We start from the raw sequence: 21385 nt of genomic DNA on the forward strand, positions 1-21385 counted from the left end.
CTGGTGGAGTGAGAGTCAGGGTCATAAAAATGACACACATGGCCCATTGTAGATCTAACGCAAACAGTAGATAGCTTGGAACAAAAACAAACAAAAATACAGGATAATGAAAAACACAACTCACCTACAGCAAGTGCGAATATGTTTGGAAGTGGGCGAGAGGCATAAAACAAGAAATGACTCTGTGACAGAGTGAGTAGAACAAGATATCTTGAGACATCCCGGCCAAAGATGTCAGCAACACTTGAACGGAATGAGTTGAATGATGATATGACCATGAAAGCAAGCATGGCACGAACTGGAGAAAAAAAAAAGATCAATAGAAGGTTAGAATTCACCTGAGTGGTGTTTTCTTTCTATTTGCCCTATACACAATGATATTTTCATGAAACATTTTACACTGCTACATGTACCACATGCAACTATTAGTAGGATGGGTCCGATGTATGGACTCTTAAAAAGATAAAATCATCATTGTTTATAATGGTTTTGCCAACATACACACATAAAAAATTAGAAATAATAGTGAAAGTTTAAACATTCTAATATTGTAGAGGTGTTGTGGCTCAGTGGGTAAGTCTCTGGAGTTAGAACCACAAGGTCCGGGGTTCAATCCCACCACAGCACTCGCGTCCTTTGGCAATGTGTTATCTACATTTGCCACTCTCCACCCAGGTGTAGTAAATGGATACCCGGTAGGAAGGGATTCCTTGAATGCTCGAGCATCCAATCAGGATAGCTAAAGCCGGGTTAATAGTATGCAGCGCTTAGCTGATGAAAATTCTGGACATGACGAGCTAAATTTAAAGCCCAATACAGAGTTGATACTAGTACTTAGAGCAAAATGAGTATTGATTGAAAACTGACTATAGAGTCTGATTATGTCTTGGAAAATAATATTTATAAACACAAAATAAAGAAGAACTCTCCAAGTAGGATCCATCTGATATCCCACTCATGTCTTCTCGAGAATTTCTTTATTTAATTTTGCCTTTCTGTCGCTACTCACTAGCTAAAAAAAAAAGAAACCGTGTTCAATCAGTTTTAGGTCTTTAATACTGTTTCACATAAAATACTATGATTTTAATGTTTCAATATCATTATAGACTACGCTAGAAATTAAGTGATCCCCCTGCAAAAGTCATTACCACCACTTCAATTCTTATTTCGTTAATAATAATGGATGAAATCTAAATTCAATACTTACCAACATATTGAGCACTCCATTTTGTAGCACCCAAATGCAGGAGACTGCATAATACAACCAAAGGTGAAGATATGAAGCTGATGAGGAGAGGTCCGAGAAATGTCCTTGGAACCACCCCAGGAAATTCTAAGTGGTCATACTGAAATCAAAATAGAGAGGTAAAACCGATTCCAATGTTATAATATCATCAACAGGGAATGATTTTTGCTTGCCAAATTTGATTTAATATTTTGGGGGGTCAAAAGAGAAAAGCCGTCACCACCTATGTTTTGTACAGTCCTATACAAAAAACTGCAGGACATAAGACTTTTTTTTGTGCTTAGCAGTCTTTAAAAATATACTGCAAATTGCAATGGGATACCAGGAAAAATATTCCCTGATCGATCTTGATTTACTTGTGAAAAGAAGGTACAGCTTCCATAAAATTTTCTTATTATTCTCCAGCTCAGTGAAAATATGAATGTCTCTGAGGAGACCTGAATTACTTTTTCAACCACTCGTTGAAAGACAACTACAGTCAAGTTAACTTCACCAGTCACTTTAGAAGGAGAACACTACAAGTCAAGATTGGTTTCACTTGAATAGTTACCTCATCAAAACATGTATTACAGGAACCTGTTTATAAAGACCACCTGCTCACAAAGACCACTGTTTGTCTCTCTTGGTTGGCCTAGGTTTCATCGATACTTGTTTACTCATAAGATAGAGTTAATAATTATGACAAATTTCCTTGATTTTGATTGGTTGATAAAGCACAGTTCCTATGGTAACTGTGTCAGAAACAACATACTTTGTTAGATAACTATTTGACAACTCCTTTTTATGAAATGCTTCCCTGATTTATACTTGCATTGTAACAGCACAAGGAATCTTAATATGTCATAATCAACTGCAACAGAACAGAGCAGAAAGAGAGCGAGAAATGGTTTGGACACTTACTGCACTAATGTTGTGGCGATAGAATAAGATATCATGTGTTGCCTGCAAGTTGAAGCTCTCTTCCACCTTGGTATATGGACAGGCTAAGAGGTGAACCAATGGAGCAACATACAGGAGGATGGATAGACCAAGATCAACCTGTTGGAGAAAGTAGATGTAACTTAAGTAGTGCTGTTATCAGTAAGAAAATTCTCTGTCAATATATCACTAAAAATATCTTACCGACTTTGATAACTATTGACAAAAGAACATAATCAATACACATTTTTTATGCATTGATTATATGTTAGCGATGTCACAATACTCGCGTTGTTCAAAATTTGTATCTGCCACTGTACCAAGAACGACACTACACACATAAGTTCTGCACTCCACCATCGTGCATACACAACCGGAGACCCAAGTTCAACTGTAATAGTCAACTGATCATCCCTACTAATTAGCTAAACTATTCACGACTGGTCAAGCTCAACAATCAATCTACTTCGTCCGAGCTGCCCTCGATCGGCCTCTCGGTACTTCAACGCCAGCCAATTTCGTCGAAGGGAAAGGGGGGGGGGGGATTCATATTCTTCCATGCACAATACAATACAATAAAATCTACATTCTCATTTCAACCGACTTCTCCGACATAAAAACAGTCTACAACACTTTATAGACTCATCATAAAATAACATCTGAACGTTAATCTTACAAGACTTATGCAACTACGACAAGGTACAAAACAAAGACTACATAAACTACGAGGTACCCTTGCATATTTGTCCCTAAGTTACCCCAATTTCCCTAATGTTACAATGCTTCATACTTCTGCATTTATCAATTGAGAAAGAGGGAAAACAATAACAAAACTCTACTTAAATTCTGTTGTGTACCACATACAAAATAAAATCAGCAATCAAGTAATATCCTAAGACAAACATTGAGACAGACATAAAAAAAATATTCATCTCATCGTACAGGCATCAAGCCTAAAATTTCTATAAAGAACTTCGAAATTCCAGTTCCGACAAATTTAATTAAAATTCCTTTTTATAGAAAAAGGGGGGGGGGGGTATTATGTAACCTTAAGAAGTTTAAAAGAAATATTCCACTCACGATTCTTGCTAAGATCAAACGCTTGGACTAAAGAACGAACTCAACTGACTTGGGGTTCCCTCTGAACAAATACTCTCTAAGATGCAAAGTGAAGAAATTTTCACCCCCTGCCCCTTTTATACCCCTAGCTATCGGGCCCCTATCGCCTGACAAAAACTTGACTTGCCCGCTTACGTGATTGGCCAAAAGTTTGTGACGTCATCACCCGCGAAACACGAAATACAGACTGTACCATTTCCAGTAGGGAATAATCACTTCTAGAAGTTCTAGTGACTAAAATAGGATCATTAAAGACATCATTTTATCATAAAAGGGAAAAATAGAGCATCAAGCTCCTCACTTAAAAGACATTTACAAGGTAAGTGACAATTTATTGAGAAAACTCGCTCCGTGCACGCCATTAACCTAACCTTGTCCCACGTACTAAATCCTATGTATTGCTGTGGTTCTAAAAATAGCACAATCCGCCTCCGTTACTATGCTCATTGACTGCTGTAGTAAACACACTCAGCTGATTTTACTACGTTCATTCAAGATTCAAAACAAACAACAGCTGTGAGTGGTGGCGTTGTATTAAAGTGAAATTTTGAGAAGATTTTGGATAATTAATTTTGGCTGGAAGTAAGCATAGATCTAAATAGAAAATATTAAAAGAAAATTTTGAAAAATTTTGGGGGTATTTCTTCACACTGCCCTCCTCTTACTAAATCGCTGTCCCAGCGATTCAAGTTAAAACACTTTTCCAAAATATACAAATTTTAACAGATTCAATCGAATTATTTCCTTGAAATATTCAGATCTAAGAATGGAATACAAAGTATCAATACAATTAAAATTATTTATCCTTCAACAAATCATCTTATAGTATACTGTAATTCACATGTATATACTGTACAAGGTAATAAGATGATCACATCATTAAACTACTTCTGTTCATTAAAATAATATGTGGTCTTTTTTTCCTCATGCACTCTCTTCTCCCCGTATGCCGTTACGTAAGTGGTTGTGTATACCTCCACTTTGTTGACTTGGACGTAACCTAACCTTGGCTTCTTCACCTTCAAGCTTATGTCTACGTCCTCCTCAGTGGTTACAGTTAGTTCCCTTTTCCGTGACATGGAGTCCTCTTCCTCCTCCTCAGGTTCTTCATCCCCAGAGTCCCCTGACTCTTCCCCCGAGCTCTCTTCATCAGGATGGAGGTCAAGTGCGTCTCTATTGTCTTTTTCTGTTTCCCCTGACTGAGTTCTGTCTTCCTCCTCAGGTTCTTCCTCAAGCTTTTCCTTCCTATCGTCTGTTTTCTCTTGCTTCTTCTCCTTCCTGTCCTCTACTTTCTCTTTCTTCTCCTCCCTGTCTTTCTCCTCTACCTTCTCTTTCTTCTTTTCCTTCCTGTCCTCCTCTCCTTCACGCTTTCTTTCCTTCCTGTCCGTGCTCTCCCTTTCTGTCTTCCTTTCTTCTTCCCACCTGTCCCTTCTTCTCCTCTCTCCTCGCTTCCTCAGATGTCCCATTGTCGCCGCAGTGTAGTTGATATATTTCGCCTCCTGTTTTCTACTATTATGCATCCTCCCAAAATGCCTGGTCATCTCGGATCTCCCCTCTGTCTCATATGAGCAGTATGTGCATCGGAGCGTCATAGTGGCCTCATGTTCCCGCATATGCTGTTCGTACTTGTACCCCTTTATACTCTTTTTGCAAATGTGGCAGTACAAATAAGTCATCTGCAGTTAAGAAAAGAAAACACAGACAATTGTAATAATAGGTGCAGGTTAACCGTTAGTCCTTACGAGCTTAATCTTTATATCTATCTGTCATCACCCTTTTCCTAGCAGGGTTTCTCCATCCTGGGTTAGACATCAACCAATTTTTCAATTTCGGACCAGTGTAGGCTTTCAAGCGGTCAATGTGAATCACTTTAGGCTTACACATTGCTGATTGCTGTATGCGGTACACAACATCTTACAATCTATCAATAACCATATATGGGCCATTCCATTTATACATCAACTTAGGGCATACCCCCCGTCTGCGCTGTACTCCATGCAGCCAAACCCAGTCACCCTTAGCAAATCTTCTTAGGACAGTATTACGATCATAAGATTTAGCCTGCTTTTCAGCAGCTAACTCAAGTTTCTCTCTAGCCATTTCATGTGCATCTCTGATTCTATCTCGAAGTTGCTCGGAATAATCCTGTTTCTCTCTTTCTTCCTCCACAGCTGATGGCTGGTTGAAGATAACATCTACTGGCAAAGTTACTTCTCTGCCTAGCATCATCATCGCTGGAGACTCGCCTGTGGATTCTTGGACTGCTGATCTATAAGCCAACATCGCATATGAAATCTGCTCATCCCAGTCTCTCTGGTGGCGGTCAGGATCTGGAATTGAAGATACCATGGCAACTAGCGTTCTATTGAATCTTTCTATATATCCATCACTCCTAGGATGAAGCGGACATGTCCTAGTTTTCTTTATGCCCATCATCTTACAAACTTCTGTCATAATATTAGACTCAAAATTCCTCCCTTGGTCTGTGTGTAATTCTTTTGGGATGCCGTATCGACAGATGAATTCTTCCACTACAATCCTTGCCACTGTCTAAGCTTCTTGATCCGGAATCGGGTACGACTATCCATTTGGTGAAATAATCACCAATTACCAAGACGTACCGATTTCCTCTGTCAGTTTAACTGGTAAGGGGCCTAAAATATCGCTACCCTCTCCAAGGTGGCTCCTACTCTGTATTGTTGTAATGGGGCTCTTGATTTCTTGGGTGGATTTTTCAGCTTAGAGCAGACTACACACTTGCGCACAAATGACCTGACATCAGCTGCTTATCCCACCCAGTAATATCTTTGTTGTACTTTGTGCAATAGCTTATTTACTCCCAGGTGACTTGCTGTCTTGGAGCTGTGCAATTCCTGGAGCACCATTTGACGAAGTGAATGTGGTAAAACTATTTTCCAGTTGACCTCTTTCCCATCACTAGATTCTCATCTCCTCATGAGGATATCATCCCGAATGGTCAATAAGTCCCAATTGACCCAGTACGACTTTGTAGCTGATGACAAACTGGACACATCTTTCCACTCAGGCTTCTGTCTTGCTTCTTGTTTCCACCGTACGATATGTTTCAGATCAACGTCTTGAAGTTGTGCTCTCTTAATCTCAGCGTTGCTTATGCCGGGTGAAAGGCTGATTGCCTTAACTTTCTACATCCATGACTATAGTTTGACTAATTCAGCTACCCATCAGTTTCTATAGTAATCAAAATGATAACACAATATGTACATGTATAATTAACTCCTTAGAAAAAATACTTACCGGGTATTTACAATATATCTCTACTTGCAGATATCTTCCAATCTACCACACTGGGAACAGGGACGCCGAGACAATCCATCTGCATTCATGTGTACCTGTCCAGCACGATGAACTATGGTAAGTCTATATTGGCTGATGACCTCTAACCATCTTGCTAATTGACCTTCTGGATTTTTGAAATCCATTAACCATCTAAGAGCTCCATGATCAGTGCGTACTGTTACTTTCTGTCCATACAAATAATGTCTGAAATGCTTCAGAAATGTGACAACAGCAAGTAACTCCCGTCTGGTCACACAGTAGTTTTGCTCTGCCCGGTTTAGAGTCCTGCTTGCATATGCTACCACTAATTCCTTGTCATCTTTCTCTTGTGATAGTACAGCTCCCATTCCATACTTGCTTGCATCAGTGTCTAACAGGAACTCTGCATCTAACCTGGGGTAAGTTAGTATGGGTGCTGTAGTAAGTCTTTCCTTCAGTGTGTTAAATGCAGATTCACACTCCTCCGTCCAGACGAATGGGTGATCTTTCTGAGTGAGAGCAGTCATTGGCTTGGCAACATCAGCAAATTTCTTAATGAACCTCCTATAGTGTGAGGCAAGGCCCAAGAAGCTCCTTACATCAGTTGGGTTGGTAGGTGTAGGCCAGCTTGAGACGACTTCAATCTTAGCGGGATCTGTACTAACTCCGTGTTCAGACACCACATGACCTAGGTATAGCACCTCCTTCTGAAATAGGTGACAATTCTTTGGTTTGAGTTTTAGATTTGCTTCTCGCAGCCGTTGAAGGGTAATCTTCAGTCTGTTAATCATCTCCGGTACTGATGGACCATACACTATGACGTCATCGAGATGGATCAAAAGTATTTTCCATTGCAATCCTGTTAAGATATTTTCCATTAATCTCTCGAAGGTGGATGGTGCATTGCAAAGTCCAAATGGTATGACTTCAAATTCATACAGCCCACCTGGTATCACGAATGCTGATTTCGCCTTGGCGTCATCGTCTAGGGGAACTTGCCAGTATTCAGATGCTAGATCCAGCATGCAAAAATATTTTGCACCATCAAGTGAATCCAATGATTCAGCAATACTGGGCAGTGGAAATGAGTCTTTTGCTGTGTACTTGTTTAGAAGTCTATTATCGACGCAGAATCGCTTGGTTCCATCTTTCTTATCCACTAATACTATTGGAGAAGACCAGGCACTACTCAAGGGTTTAATAATACCCCGTGCAAGCATGTCTTGAATTTGTTTCTCAACTTCCTCTCTTTGTCCCATGGGATGGCGTCTCGGTCTCTGCCGGATTGGTCCAGTGCTTGTGGTGTGGATGCTATGTTTGACCCTGTCGGTACGTCCAATATCATGATCACCCTTAGAGAATACATCACTAAATTCTGACAACAAATTAGCGACATCAGGGTAGTACTCCCCATCAATGCTCAGTTTGGTTCTATTGTAGATATCTATCAAATGGTCTGGTACTTCAGTAGTAGATTGAGTGACAGCTGCTGTTTGAAGTGGAAGTTCAAGTCTTCCTCCTGTGCTGTCCTTACATGGAATGGTTTCACCATCGATGCTGATATGATTTTGTTCACAGTCGATGTTCACCCTCCTACTACTCAGAAAATCCAATCCCAGGATGACATCATGTTTGATATCTGCTATAACAGCCTCCATCCTATGAGATAGTGTCCCAATCGTGATTATGATCCATGCTTTTCCAAATACTTCAATGGGTGTCCCGTCAGCTTGCAACAATTTTACATTCACATCATCTAGCCTATTGAATTCCTTCATTTTGCGATATGCCTTGTTAGATAGTATAGTAACTGTTGACCCAGTGTCGATTAATAGCTGCAGTGTTTCATTCTTAACAACTCCTGTCACCAACATACTCTGATCAGTCTCGGTAATGGTGCAAATAACTGTATGCTGATTCTTGTGCGAGCTTAAACTCGTGGACCCTGTCTGAAATTCGGCCTGGCCGTGGCCCCTCGGAAAGACCGGCTGTCGTTTCCCTGTCTTGCATTGGTCTGTGGGCACTCCCTTGCAAAATGTCCCACTTGATTGCAGTTGAAACACGCTTTATTGTTCCTGTTTGATTGGTGATTGATAGCCATATCCTCAATCAATGTACTTAGCCGTTTCATGTTCATCTTCAACTCCTCAATTTCCTTTCTTGTTTTCTCGTCCATAGGTACTGGTTGAACAGAATCCACTGCACGGACGTGACGGGGAAGTCTATTTCGATCTCTTGATTTCTCGGCCCTAAGGAATGACTCTGTTGCAAGACCAGCTTGGATGGCGTCATCAAGCGTCTGTGGATGGGCCCTGAAAATTCCAGCCCTAATCTCCGGGTCGTCAATCGCATCGGAGAAATGTCCCCTTGCCAGTCGCTGTCGAGCTTCACTGCTTAGCTCTGGGTAGGCCCAACGTTCTCGCTACCACGCGTCACGGTTGGCGGGCGCCGACAACCCTGAAAATTTTCAGGGCAAATCCGCCAACCGTGAACTTCCCCGACAACCGTGGCCGACAACTGTAAAACAGGCCTAGATCCACACAAAAAACTGAATAATATATTTAAAATAAAAACAATCTGCTTTTCAGATCCTAAAATAAACTTGTCGATTATTTCTTCCCGGGATTTCTTTGCTTCGCTACTATGCTGTATACGATACGACCTCGACTCGAGGCCCAATTTAACTCTCTCTCTCTTATCTGGGAAGTGCGAAGATGTTTACCTCGCATTTGCGTATCGCATTGCTCTCATTATTTACGTCTTTAAAATGGTAGTAAAATACGCTCAAAAATAAAGTGAGAAGAGAGGGGTACCGTGGGTTACTGGGTTGGGCAATGTAATTTAGATGTTACGAATTTCAGTTGATATTGTCATTTATTTTGTCAAAAGTAAAGTGTGTCAAAAAATAATATAAAAATTCGATCGAAATTTAGTTTCATCTCGTCCCAGGCCCCAGCCTTATTATAGCTACATCTACATGAATTCATTGAATGCATTTCTGATGACACTGCCGTAGAACGAATTGAGAAAATTATTAAAAGATCCGTTAATAATGACAAAGCCACAGCCACAGGAATGGATTGATATAATGTCCAACTCATTTACTTACAGCAAAATGATTATTCACATTTATATTCCAATTTTACTCCATAATTTCCAAAGTCTTGATCTCTACATCGATCTTTTGAAAGTGTTGATTAATTTCGCGACGGTGTGTCTACCAAGTTCTGTGTCACTGCACTAGCGCTCGCCATGGCCACATACATAATACAAATCGCACATGGCATCAAAATCTATCCGAGTCTTCCAAAATTAGATGGGATCCAAAACCGATTTGAATGTTGTTTTTTTTCTTCAGATATTCATTGAATCTGTTATAATTTTCATAGGTAATAATCTTTATTAATTTTATTCACGCTTTTTATCATATTACGACTCATTTTTTAATGTGAGTTATACGTACAGTGTATTTTCATTTGTATTGTTCTTTATTACTCTTTGCCTGCCAATTAGTCATTACAGTGAATGCTTCATGAATTTGTTGTACAATTGCTTAACAACTCCCGGTAACAACTACGATTTAAAATAAAATATTATTTGAAATTAATTTGTGTAAAGGAGAAAGAGAATAATGGGAGGTGGTCGTGGGCAATGTAAATGAAAATGATGGGATGTTTGTGACTTTGTTGGGGAGGGGATTGGCGAAAAGAAGTCAATGTTCGGAGCGAATTAAATTAATATTCTTTTATGGATGTGTCTACTGTGATTGTGGCTGCATAATCTTTATGGCGAGTGGAAAATCAACCCTTGGACTTGGTCGGGAGGGGTACGTGATTCAATAGATTTCAATAAAAGTACAAGTGGAATTGACAATTCATTCACAGATATTCATTTCAGGGCCGCGGAAACAGGGGGGGGGGCTGGGTGGGCTTCAGCTCCCCCACTTTTTTTTTCCAAAACCGTGTACAAAAACAGGACCACCTGATTGCGTTTTTTGCATGGTGGTCAGCCCCCCCCCCCCTTTCAAGACCTTTCCGCGGCCCCTGCATTTCAAGTACGAATTATTGAAGTTGATATGTGTGAACGTTTTAGAGGATATGTATTTCGTTTGCCCACGCCCACATGAGTCGCTATTATAATTTGAATATCGCTGGATGAATTTTTCAATTTCACTTATGTCGTTATATATGTTTTATATCGGAATTGTGTTTTATATATAGAGTTATCTTTACAACGTCGTTAGCCTAATTACTGCGAGTGGATTATATTTATGAAATGAATTGGAATGTGAACGAGACGCCCCAAAGCCGATGGCACGTGATCTAATTAGTATTCACTTTCTGGGTTGAGCCAATCATTGTGCTTGAAAACGGGTTTCCCCGAATTCCCGCCCTTGGAATGACTGTGTACCATGTGCGTGACCTGTTAACCTGAATGCGAATCAGCTGGTTTCGTGACCTCAAATATTCTTCATGTTGTTTACGCTGGATGGGGGCTATAAAAAAATCTTTCTGACTCTTTTTTTTTTTCAATTTTAATAATCTGTTCGTGAATTTCTGTAACTTGAAAACTGATGCAATTTATTGAATCACGTACCTCGATCTTCCCACTCATGGTGCAAGAAAATATTTTAAAAATTTAAAATCGCCAAAATATACATGTAAAGAAAGATTATTCAGCCGTCATCATCAGTAGTAGTGTCTATAAATATGCATTCGCTTCGAATATTGACTTCTTCACCAATCCCACACACACGTACGATCTCAACATCCCCTTGTCATTGTCCACGCCACGACCCCTCCCCTTTCGCGCTCCCCCTTCGACCATCCTAGCTACAACCCCCCCCCCTCTTCCTCTCTTTCACACACGCTGTATTTGTAGGCCTACATAGTGCATTATTTAAAAATACAAATCTGCTTTCCTGTCAATTAAGCTTTACTTTCTAAACATTTTAAATCGCAATTAATTATAATAAGAACAAAATCGTAATATTAAAGTATGATGAATGACTAAAAATATTTCTCCCGCTCGTGATGGACACATTCATTATTTTATAGGCGAGTATAGAACAATACAAATGAACATATAGCAATAATTGACAGTGAGTATAAATCTACTTTCCTGTCAATTAAGCTTTACTTTTAAAACATTTTAAATCGCAATTAATTATAATAAGAACAAAATCGTAATATTAAAGTATGATGAATGACTAAAAATATTTCTCCCGCTCATGATGGACACATTCATTATTTTATAGGCGAGTATAGAACAATACAAATGAACATAGCAATAATTGACAGTGATAAACGAATCTTGATTGGATATTATTAGTATAAACATCATCAGCAGAAGTCTTAATTATGAGAGTCATAGTTTCAGTGAGTATCTGAAAACAAAACAAACATGCAAATTATATCGTCTCATGAATACCGATGCCCATTATTTGGAAGCCTCGGAAGTTTTCTTCCGAGGCTTCCAAACAAAGTCGGAACAATCTTTGGATTGAGTAAGGGCGCGGCGCGCATGCGGTCCGTAGATGTAGTCGGTCATTGACACGCATTCTCAAAATGAATCGCACTTTCTAAGGACGTAGCGATCTAGACATTGGAAAGAATGGAGTACATTATCGATGTCATTGATGTGAATAAATCTATAAACTGTAAGTATAAAATGAGATTGAATTTAAATCTTTTCTTTTGACCTTTTTCATCAGTACTTGCCTTTCTGCTTCAATCGATCGCAATTCGCGCAACCGTTACGGCTGTGTGGCCGGAGAAGCATTAAATAGACATAAAATGTGGTGCATTTAGCAGCAATCTAAGCTCGTCGATATTGATATTTTCGATAGCTACCGCGCTCTGCGAGGGAGGGGGGACACCCCCCTCCCGCGACCCTCCCCCCGTGCGTGCTTCGCACGCACACCAAGGCCGCTGCGCGGCTTGCGTATCATCGCTTCGCGCTGCCAAGCGTCAGAATGAACCTGGCGAGAACGTTGGTTGGGTAGGCCAAACACGTCAGGTCTCTAATTGCCTGCCCAAGTTCCTGAAGCGTCTCATCCTTGTGTCTCCGTCGCACGCGTAACTCCAGGTGGAAATTTTCTGCTTGTTCTCCAGGACCAAATCTACTCTCCAGCTGTGATACAAGTTCTCGGTATGAGATGCGCCTTCCAGCAGGGAAATTATTCAGGATCTTCAATGCAGAACCTTGAAGCCTTGTTGCCAGAAATTGCCCAGCTTCATAGTCGGACCATCTATTCAAGTTCATGCAAACCTCGAAATGACGCTTGTAATCACCCCATGGCGTCTTTCCACCAAATTTCTCCGGCAAGACATCTTTACGGAATCCTGATTCACTCTGCTTCACTTCAGTGGTTTGTGTGCTCTGAACGTAAAGAGGGTTATCTCTGAATCCTTGTGGCGTGTAAACGTTCCAGAATTCTGCTGAACATCTCCTGATTCTCAGTACTGCGATTTCTGGATCGTCACTGACCACCGTCCAGTGTGACCTATCACCACCACCAGTAATGTTTTCTTGCTCACCTTCCATCCTAAGCTTGCAATTTTTGTTCAGTTTCTTTTGAATTCAGAAAAATTGCCAGGAAGCTTTTGTTACACATTTGTGTTTGTTTGTTTAGTTCTTGAATTAATAATAATCTTTTTTTTTTTTAACAAGGGTACCTCTTACAAATTGCTTGATTACTCTTTCGAGTTTAATTGTTATCAACGTTACTACTTAAAATACATTTTGTTATGAATTAACTAAGTTATTTCCTACTATGAAAGATGCCACTCTTACTCTAAGATTTTTTTTTTTTTGAACTTATGCCTGGTTTATGAAGCACATATCCACTTGAACTGATTTACAAGCCAAACTTGACTTCAGACACTCAACTCTACTAACTCCAGACAAACAGACTTACTGTTTTCCAAGTAGCAGCTCTAACCTTGTCAATTCAGACCCATAACATCAGCTTCAAAATTCCACTTCCTTTACTCCATACCAAGCAAATTCATTCTTATAAACAACTTCCTCAGATAAATTCTAATTTCAAAACAAACTCTGACAAATAATCAATTTTACTTCAAGTACACAATCCTTCTTTAGCTTAATTACTACAAATAATGTTTGATAACAGATAGAGCTTAATCCCACCGCTGCTACACCAGAAAATGTAACGTGAGACCCTCCTATCTAAAGGTAAAATGCTGCCACCACATACTTTTCTAGGGGTATGAGCCCTTGGGTGTTCCGGGGAAATCCAGACAACCTATACAGAAATCTAACATGACGTAACAATAGCTGGGACTCATACTGGGTAGACAAGGGGGGGGGGGAAGACTGGGAAGGGCATGACTCATGCTCGATCTCCTCAATCAGTCGCACGTGCATGACACTACACACATAAGTTCTGCACTCCACCATCGTGCATACACGACCGGAGACCCAAGTTCAGCTGACTGACCAAACATTCGACTCCTCCACTCTCGTTCCCAAGACCAGCATCACAACAATCAAGAATTTATCTGGTAAGTCAACTGTAATAGTCAACTGATCATCCCTACTAATTAGCTAAACTATTCACGACTGGTCAAGCTCAACAATCAATCTACTTCGTTAGAGCTGCCCTCGATCGGCCTCTCGGTACTTCAACGCCAGCCAATTTCGTCGAAGGGAAAGGGGGGGGGGGAATTCATATTCTTCCATGCACAATACAATACAATAAAATCTACATTCTCATTTCAACCGACTTCTCCGATATAAAAACAGTCTACAACACTTTTATAGACTCATCATAAAATAACATCTGAACGTTAATCTTACAAGACTTATGCAACTACGACAAGGTACAAAACAAAGACTACATAAACTACGAGGTACCCTTGCATTTTTGTCCCTACGTTACCCCAATTTCCCTAATGTTACAATGCTTCATACTTCTGCATTTATCAATTGAGAAAGAGGGAAAACAAAAACAAAACTCTACTTAAATTCTGTTGTGTACCACATACAAAATAAAATCAGCAATCAAGTAATATCCTAAGACAAACATTGAGACAGACATAAAAAAAATATTCATCTCATCGTTCAGGCATCAAGCCTAAAATTTCTATAAAGAACTTCGAAATTCCAGTTCTGACAAATTTAATCAAAATTCCTTTTTATAGAAAAAGGGGGGGGGGGTATTATGTAACCTTAAGAAGTTTAAAAGAAATATTCCACTCACGATTCTTGCTAAGATCAAACGCTTGGACTAAAGAACGAACTCAACTGTCTTGGGGTTCCCTCTGAACAAATACTCTCTAAGATGCAAAGTGAAGAAATTTTCACCCCCTGCCCCTTTTATACCCCTAGCTATCGGGCCCCTATCGCCTGACAAAAACTTGACTTGCCCGCTTACGTGATTGGCCAAAAGTTTGTGACGTCATCACCCGCAAAACACGAAATACAGACTGTACCATTTCCGGTAGGGAATAATCACTTCTAGAAGTTCTAGTGACTAAAATAGGATCATTAAAGACATCATTTTATCATAAAAGGGAAACATAGAGCATCAAGCTCCTCACTTAAAAGACATTTACAAGGTAAGTGACAATTTATTGAGAAAACTTGCTCCGTGCATCGCCGTGCACGCCATTAACCTAACCTTGTCCCACGTACTAAATCCTATGTATTGCTGTGGTTCTAAAAATAGCACAATCCGCCTCCGTTACTATGCTCATTGACTGCTGTAGTAAACACACTCAGCGATTTTACTACGTTCATTCAAGATTCAAAACAAACAACAGCTGTGAGTGGTGGCGTTGTATTAAAGTGAAATTTTGAGAAGATTTTGGATAATCAATTTTGGCTGGAAGTAAGCACAGATCTAAATAGAAAATATTAAAAGAAAATTTTGAAAAATTTTGGGGGTATTTCTTCACAATATTTAGCATAAATACATCCTCACCTGTCACACTATTAGCCTAATTTTTAGGGTTGGATGAAGTTTTATCGATAATTTTGGGGCTTTTTGGACATCGTCTTGAGCAGTCAACGACTTTCGCCTATTCGCCATTTTGATATCGTGCTGTACATCTTTGAACGTAGAAGGCAGCAACACATGGTCATGTGCTGCCTTCTACGTTAGTTGGTACTTGTTTTTGGTCGCTAAAATTGCGCTTGTAAATGTTTTTGATACGATCAAGTGCAGTCACAAGGTTTTGATTGTCTTGATTACAGCGAAGTGAGATTGTGTATTGTGGCTAGTAAGTATTAAAATGCACAGAACAGCAACAGAAATTACTCCAAAATCTCAACAAAATATGAATACTTACTACAGTAAGTTTTCATATTTTGTTGAGATTTGGGAGTAATTTCTGATGCTGTTCTGTGCATTTTGAGGAAATATATGTTTTCCAGGATATTCCATTTTGAAAGCCACTTTCAAAAGTATTCATATTTTGTTGAGATTTCTGAGTAATTTCTGTTGCTGTTCTGTGCATTTTGAGGAAAAATATGTTTTCCAGGATATTCTGTTTTGAAAGCCACTTTCAAAAGGCCATTTCCGTGAATTCTGTCCGTTTTCTGTAATCGAGGAAAATCATTTTCATGTTCCTACATAATAGTGGGTATTATCAACAATGAGAGAAAGGTTATCAATATATCGCAATGTGGCAAAATTAGTGCTGTTATCGATAACAGCACTAAACCTAAGTAAGTATGCATCAATAAAATCCAGTAGACGATATCATTGGTTTACACAAAAATGCTTATTTTCACACTGTGCCAAGGAAGAATGCATTAAAATGAACACACCGAGCTATACACTTATCATAATTTCTTTCTAGTACGAAAAACTGAAGTTAGTGACCAAAATATGGGGGTGGGGGTACACGTATTCCTCAAATTTCAGGTGGAGGAGAGAGTTCCCCCTAAAGAAATGATAAATAAAAGAAATAAGAACGAAGACTGAGAAAAAATAACTTAAGCAAGAAAGAAGAGAAAAGGCAGGGGAAAAGGAAAGCTGTTAAATGATGCTCTGGATATACTCATACAAGAAATATTAAAACATTTATCTAGATGAAACAAAATTGCCAATTTGTCTTGATATAGGCTATCAATTGTCACTATTAAACACCATTGAAGTTTTTATTCATTTTTATTTCATATTGATCACTTAGAGTGGTCTTTATAATATAAAGTTATGTTAAAGTTGTATTATGTAATTATGCCATAATGTGTTGATGTGTATTTTGTGTCATAAAGTTGTATTTAGGAATTGTATTCTGGGTATGGGGCAGATCAAAGTAAGGCCCCATCTTCTTTAGACAATGTCCTTGCTTTCCCGTCTTTTTAGGGGGTACCCCAAATGCTCAATGTGCTGACACCTAATAGGGATGATTATATATATATGTATTGTGGCAATTTCCTGCCTTTTTAGGGACCCCCTTATCCCCAATGTAAAGGTATTGTAAAGGTGTGAGTGTCTGTATGATTCCCTTTGTCTTGGGCTGTGTGGAGCCAACTAGCAAGAGCTACCATAGGAAGAAGGATCAGATCACTTTCTGGAAAGGAGAGAGACTGCTTGTCTCCAGCTTCTCTGACTCTCCAAGGTCATGTTTCTCCTTTAGAAGATTTGTTTATTTCATGTAAGTTTATAATTATATTTGTACTCTTTTTGAACTAATAATTTATAAGTATATTTAATGGATGTGATATACATGTACATGTAGAATATCTGAAAGAAGAGGACCGTTTTATGTTTTATGTAAACCTCTCTCTCTCTCTCTGAATATATACTGATACTTGATATTTGAGTTATTGTCTTTGATTACATTTAATACATGCATCACCCTTTTTTTATAGAGATATACTATACATGAAAAACTGATATTGATGTGATATTTTAATTTGAAGCATGTTTCTGTTAAACAGTCAATTAAAAGAATGACTGCTGTAATATTGATATCAAATTGTTATCATACTGTGTTATACAACTTTCACATAGTCAATATTGTAAAGTAGGAATTGTTATATTAATTGTTGTTACCTTCAAGGCCAGTTGGTGACATTTTAATCCGTCTTTTGAATGATTGGAAGAGGAGCTGTAGGAGTACGACACTTGCACTGGCCTACATTATGTAGTGGTATCTGTCCGGAGTATTGGCCGGTGGGTTTAGTTTTGCTCTGTTGTATGTGTACAGGTATGACTTGATATATAAATTGAAATAAGAATAATTGAGAATATACAATATAAAAGCATATTCTATTCAATTTGATTATGTACGTCCACAGGCAATTTAAAACAATTTTATTTGTATTTTATGAAATTACAAATTGACGAATTGCTACTGAAATCTGATGTCATAATTGGTAATTTGTTTCAATTTGGCAAATGTTTACTTCATAACTATTTTCTTTGTTTATTCATTATGTTCCTTGAAATGTATTTGAGTTTTGTCAGACGTGTAACAATCAGATATGATTATTTACGTCTGGGACCGACCTTTAACGTCACCATCCGAAAGACGTGACCATTTCATTGTAATCATGAATTGTATATTACATTCTGCCCAAGATTTGCTCATTGCTATTTGTATTTATATGTTCAAACTTTGTTCTTATTGCACAGAGGCTGTTTTCCTGGTAATAAAAGAGAACTAAGAAACTAATGTCCATCGCTGTCATTATTGGCTGAATCTCTTCAATAGGACAATGTCAATTGTCACTATTAAACACCATTGAAATTTTTATTCATTTTTATTTCATATTGATCACTTAGAGTGGTCCATATAGTATAAAGTTATGTTAAGTATCACACTTGATCTAGTTAGATCAAGTCGTGATACTTGGGGCGAGGGATGGGGAGGAAAATAGTCATGTTTTCTTTTTGTCCATGCCATGGTATGCTGCCAAGAACGTACCTCGTTCCTGGATGAGTGCCTGCAACCAAGTTTCTGTAGGGGTCATGTATTATTTTAAAACCTTGAACAAGTTAAATTCAGAGTATATAAATGATAGAAAGACTCGTCCCTGTAAAAGTTGTTAGCACCAATACTAACCTCGCACAACGCATGTCGCTTGAAAATGGATTTGGACGTTTTCCTTCATCCCACGAATGTGGGGGAACAAAAACGCCCCAACACTTTCTATAATTACTAGCTGCGTTACTAATAAAATTAATATAACTTAAAGGACAAGTCCACCCCAACAAAAAGTTGATTTGAATAAAAGGAGAAAAATCCGATAAGCATAACACTGAAAATTTCATCAAAATCGGATGTAAAATAAGAAAGTTATGACATTTTAAAGTTTTGCTTAATTTCACAAAACAGTTATATGCACATCCTAGTGGGTATGCAAATGAGGAGACTGATGACGTCATCCACTCACTATTTCTTTTATATTTTATTATATGAAATAGAGAATATTGTGGTTTTCTCCTCATTGTCAAGTGAAACGACGATTATTCCTTCCTGAACATGTGGAATGAGCATCGTTTTTATACTATATGATTCAGTCAAGTTGGTCCTTATTGTCAAATCTATAAAAAAATGAAATATTTTATAATTCAAACAATAAAAAACAAAAAGAAATAGTGAGTGAGGGACATCATCGACTGTCTCATTTGAGTTGTGCATATCACTGTTTTGTGAAAAATAAGCAAAACTTAAAAATATCATAACTTTCTTATTTTACATCCGATTTTGATGAATTTTTCAGTGATTTGTTAGTTTGATTTTTCTCTATTTATTCAAATCAACATTTTTCTGGGGTGGACTTGACCTTTAATGATGAAAATATATTGAAATTGTCTTTAAAACTAATTTCTTTTAACGCTTACCTCCAAATCTCAGCCAAAAACCTCAGAAGATCCTTTCATACTGCAGTGGAACTCATGCAAACAACAATCAAAATGTGAATTTTTCTGATATAGCAGTCTCAATTCAAGTCGTCAGCACATAATAGGAAATTGTACAAAAAAATCAATGGGTTGCATCTCATGTAAAAACTTATTAGGGGGCCTAGGTGAAGTATGCAATCTTTTGACAGCGAAAAAAAACAATGAGGAAAAAAATGCTGAGCACCTAGAACACAACCAGCAATAAAACAAAGCTTCCAATGTCATGAATGTAAACAAGCAATGTATAAATAATATCGCGCACCCTCTCACAGCTGACCGTTGTGGCGTGCGCCTGTAATCCAAGCTATGTGGGGAAGTTACAAATTGATGCAGAGGTTCGAGCCCTGGTCACGTCTTTCGGATGGTGACGTTATTAAAGGTCCGTCCCAGACGTAAATAATCATATCTGATTGATACACGTCTGACAAAACTCATATCACACATCACAGCTCTCTAGGCTCTACATATCACAAAACATCGGGATGTGTGATTCAACCTTCTTTGACTTCTTTGCGGACTTTGGCATCAACAATTAAACACTGCACTGAATTCTGAATCAGGAGGAAAAGGCTTCATAATCGTTCGGTAAGTCATGATGATGATAATATAGCAAAAATGATTTCACTAGGAGTAGGAATGTAAAATCTAATTCTAATGTCTAAATAATAAAAAAATTCTAGGGAAGTTTCGCGGGTGTTGTGCCTTGCACTTTCCTGTGCACGACGCCCGAGTCACTCTAGGCGACACCCCAATACTTACCCGTGCTAATAAACTGGGACTCCACTCACGCGCATTTGGGCCGCCCTAGCTTAGAACTAAGCTTTGTTTTACTAAAAAATAAATCTTGTAATGATTCAATAAATGTTACTTAATAAATTAGTACTGTTAAATCGGTACTCACCGGTTCTTTTCTTGAATTTTCTGGCAATTTCCCACGCTTCTGGCTTCAATTCTGCGGCTGTTCCTGTCGCGGTAGACAGCTACATATGCAACTTTATTTATAAATAGAGCGCCCCTTACGATAGTTGTTAAGAACGCGGCCAAATTGTTAGGTTTTTTGCACTGTGTCCAAGGCGTTTTTATTTTGTTTGATTTTTTATTTTTAATAAATATTTTGTTAAATAGCGATTTTTACGTCAAATATTAAATTCATATCACAAAATATTTTTAATTGTAGAAATATATATAATATCATGCAATTATTCATTCTATATATATTTTATAATAAAATTTATAATTGTTGCGGTCTTTAAAAAAGGATAGTCGATTGATCAGGTGATGACCACACGTATCACGTGATTTGAAAATCAGCTTCATACCGCTTTGATCGCACTCGACGGTGACCGGACTGACTGCCAAAAAAAGATCGAAAAATGACTCAAATGTAAGTTTCCCTTTATTTTATTAAATTCAAATTAGGAATAGGAATATATTTAATGGGCAATCTTTTAATAAATGATAAACAAACGAGGACAAAACTCATATTTTGGGAGTAATATCATACTTGGGTGCAGGAAACAGTACGTTTAGAAGTTCTAACCTGTTTTTAACGCATTGTCGCCTATGAGGTCCATACATGTTAATGTTTGGACCTCATTGGTACTAGGAGTGGCCCGAGTTGGAACCTTGAGGCTTGACTCTTGCGTGATCATGACGTAACGTTAATCTACACCACAAAAAGTTATACGCGCGGGACTGAAGTTAGTGAGGGTGAAAATTTACTTACAAAATAAGCAGCCTGTTCTTTCATCCTTTGTTCTCGCTCCCGAGATTCTGTCACTCTGGCTGGTTCTACAATTTCTCCACTTGCCTCTCTTATTCGTACTCGTTTCTTACTCATTTTGATACAGAATATTCAACTCGGGCAGTGTAGAGCTGAGCCTGAGATGTATGTCACATCCACACATCAGATCATCGTAGGT

The 21385-nt window shown here is 38.4% G+C and overlaps 1 protein-coding gene across 1 annotated transcript in view; it reads right to left on the reverse strand.

The window, feature by feature from the left end:
• LOC129255669 (dol-P-Man:Man(7)GlcNAc(2)-PP-Dol alpha-1,6-mannosyltransferase-like) overlaps window positions 1-21385 on the reverse strand; it is a 30299-nt gene extending 8914 nt beyond the window's left edge. The window contains exons 1-5 of the mRNA XM_064096909.1: window positions 21190-21385; window positions 4258-4959; window positions 2147-2284; window positions 1208-1346; window positions 125-298 (exon numbers count right to left, since the gene is read on the reverse strand). Of these exons, the coding sequence (XP_063952979.1) occupies window positions 125-298; window positions 1208-1346; window positions 2147-2284; window positions 4258-4959; window positions 21190-21303 (1267 nt within the window). The 5' untranslated portion in view covers window positions 21304-21385. The remainder of the gene's footprint in view (window positions 1-124; window positions 299-1207; window positions 1347-2146; window positions 2285-4257; window positions 4960-21189) is intronic.

The sequence above is a fragment of the Lytechinus pictus genome, chromosome 3 (genome assembly GCF_037042905.1).
Source record: "Lytechinus pictus isolate F3 Inbred chromosome 3, Lp3.0, whole genome shotgun sequence".
NCBI lineage: Eukaryota > Metazoa > Echinodermata > Echinoidea > Temnopleuroida > Toxopneustidae > Lytechinus > Lytechinus pictus.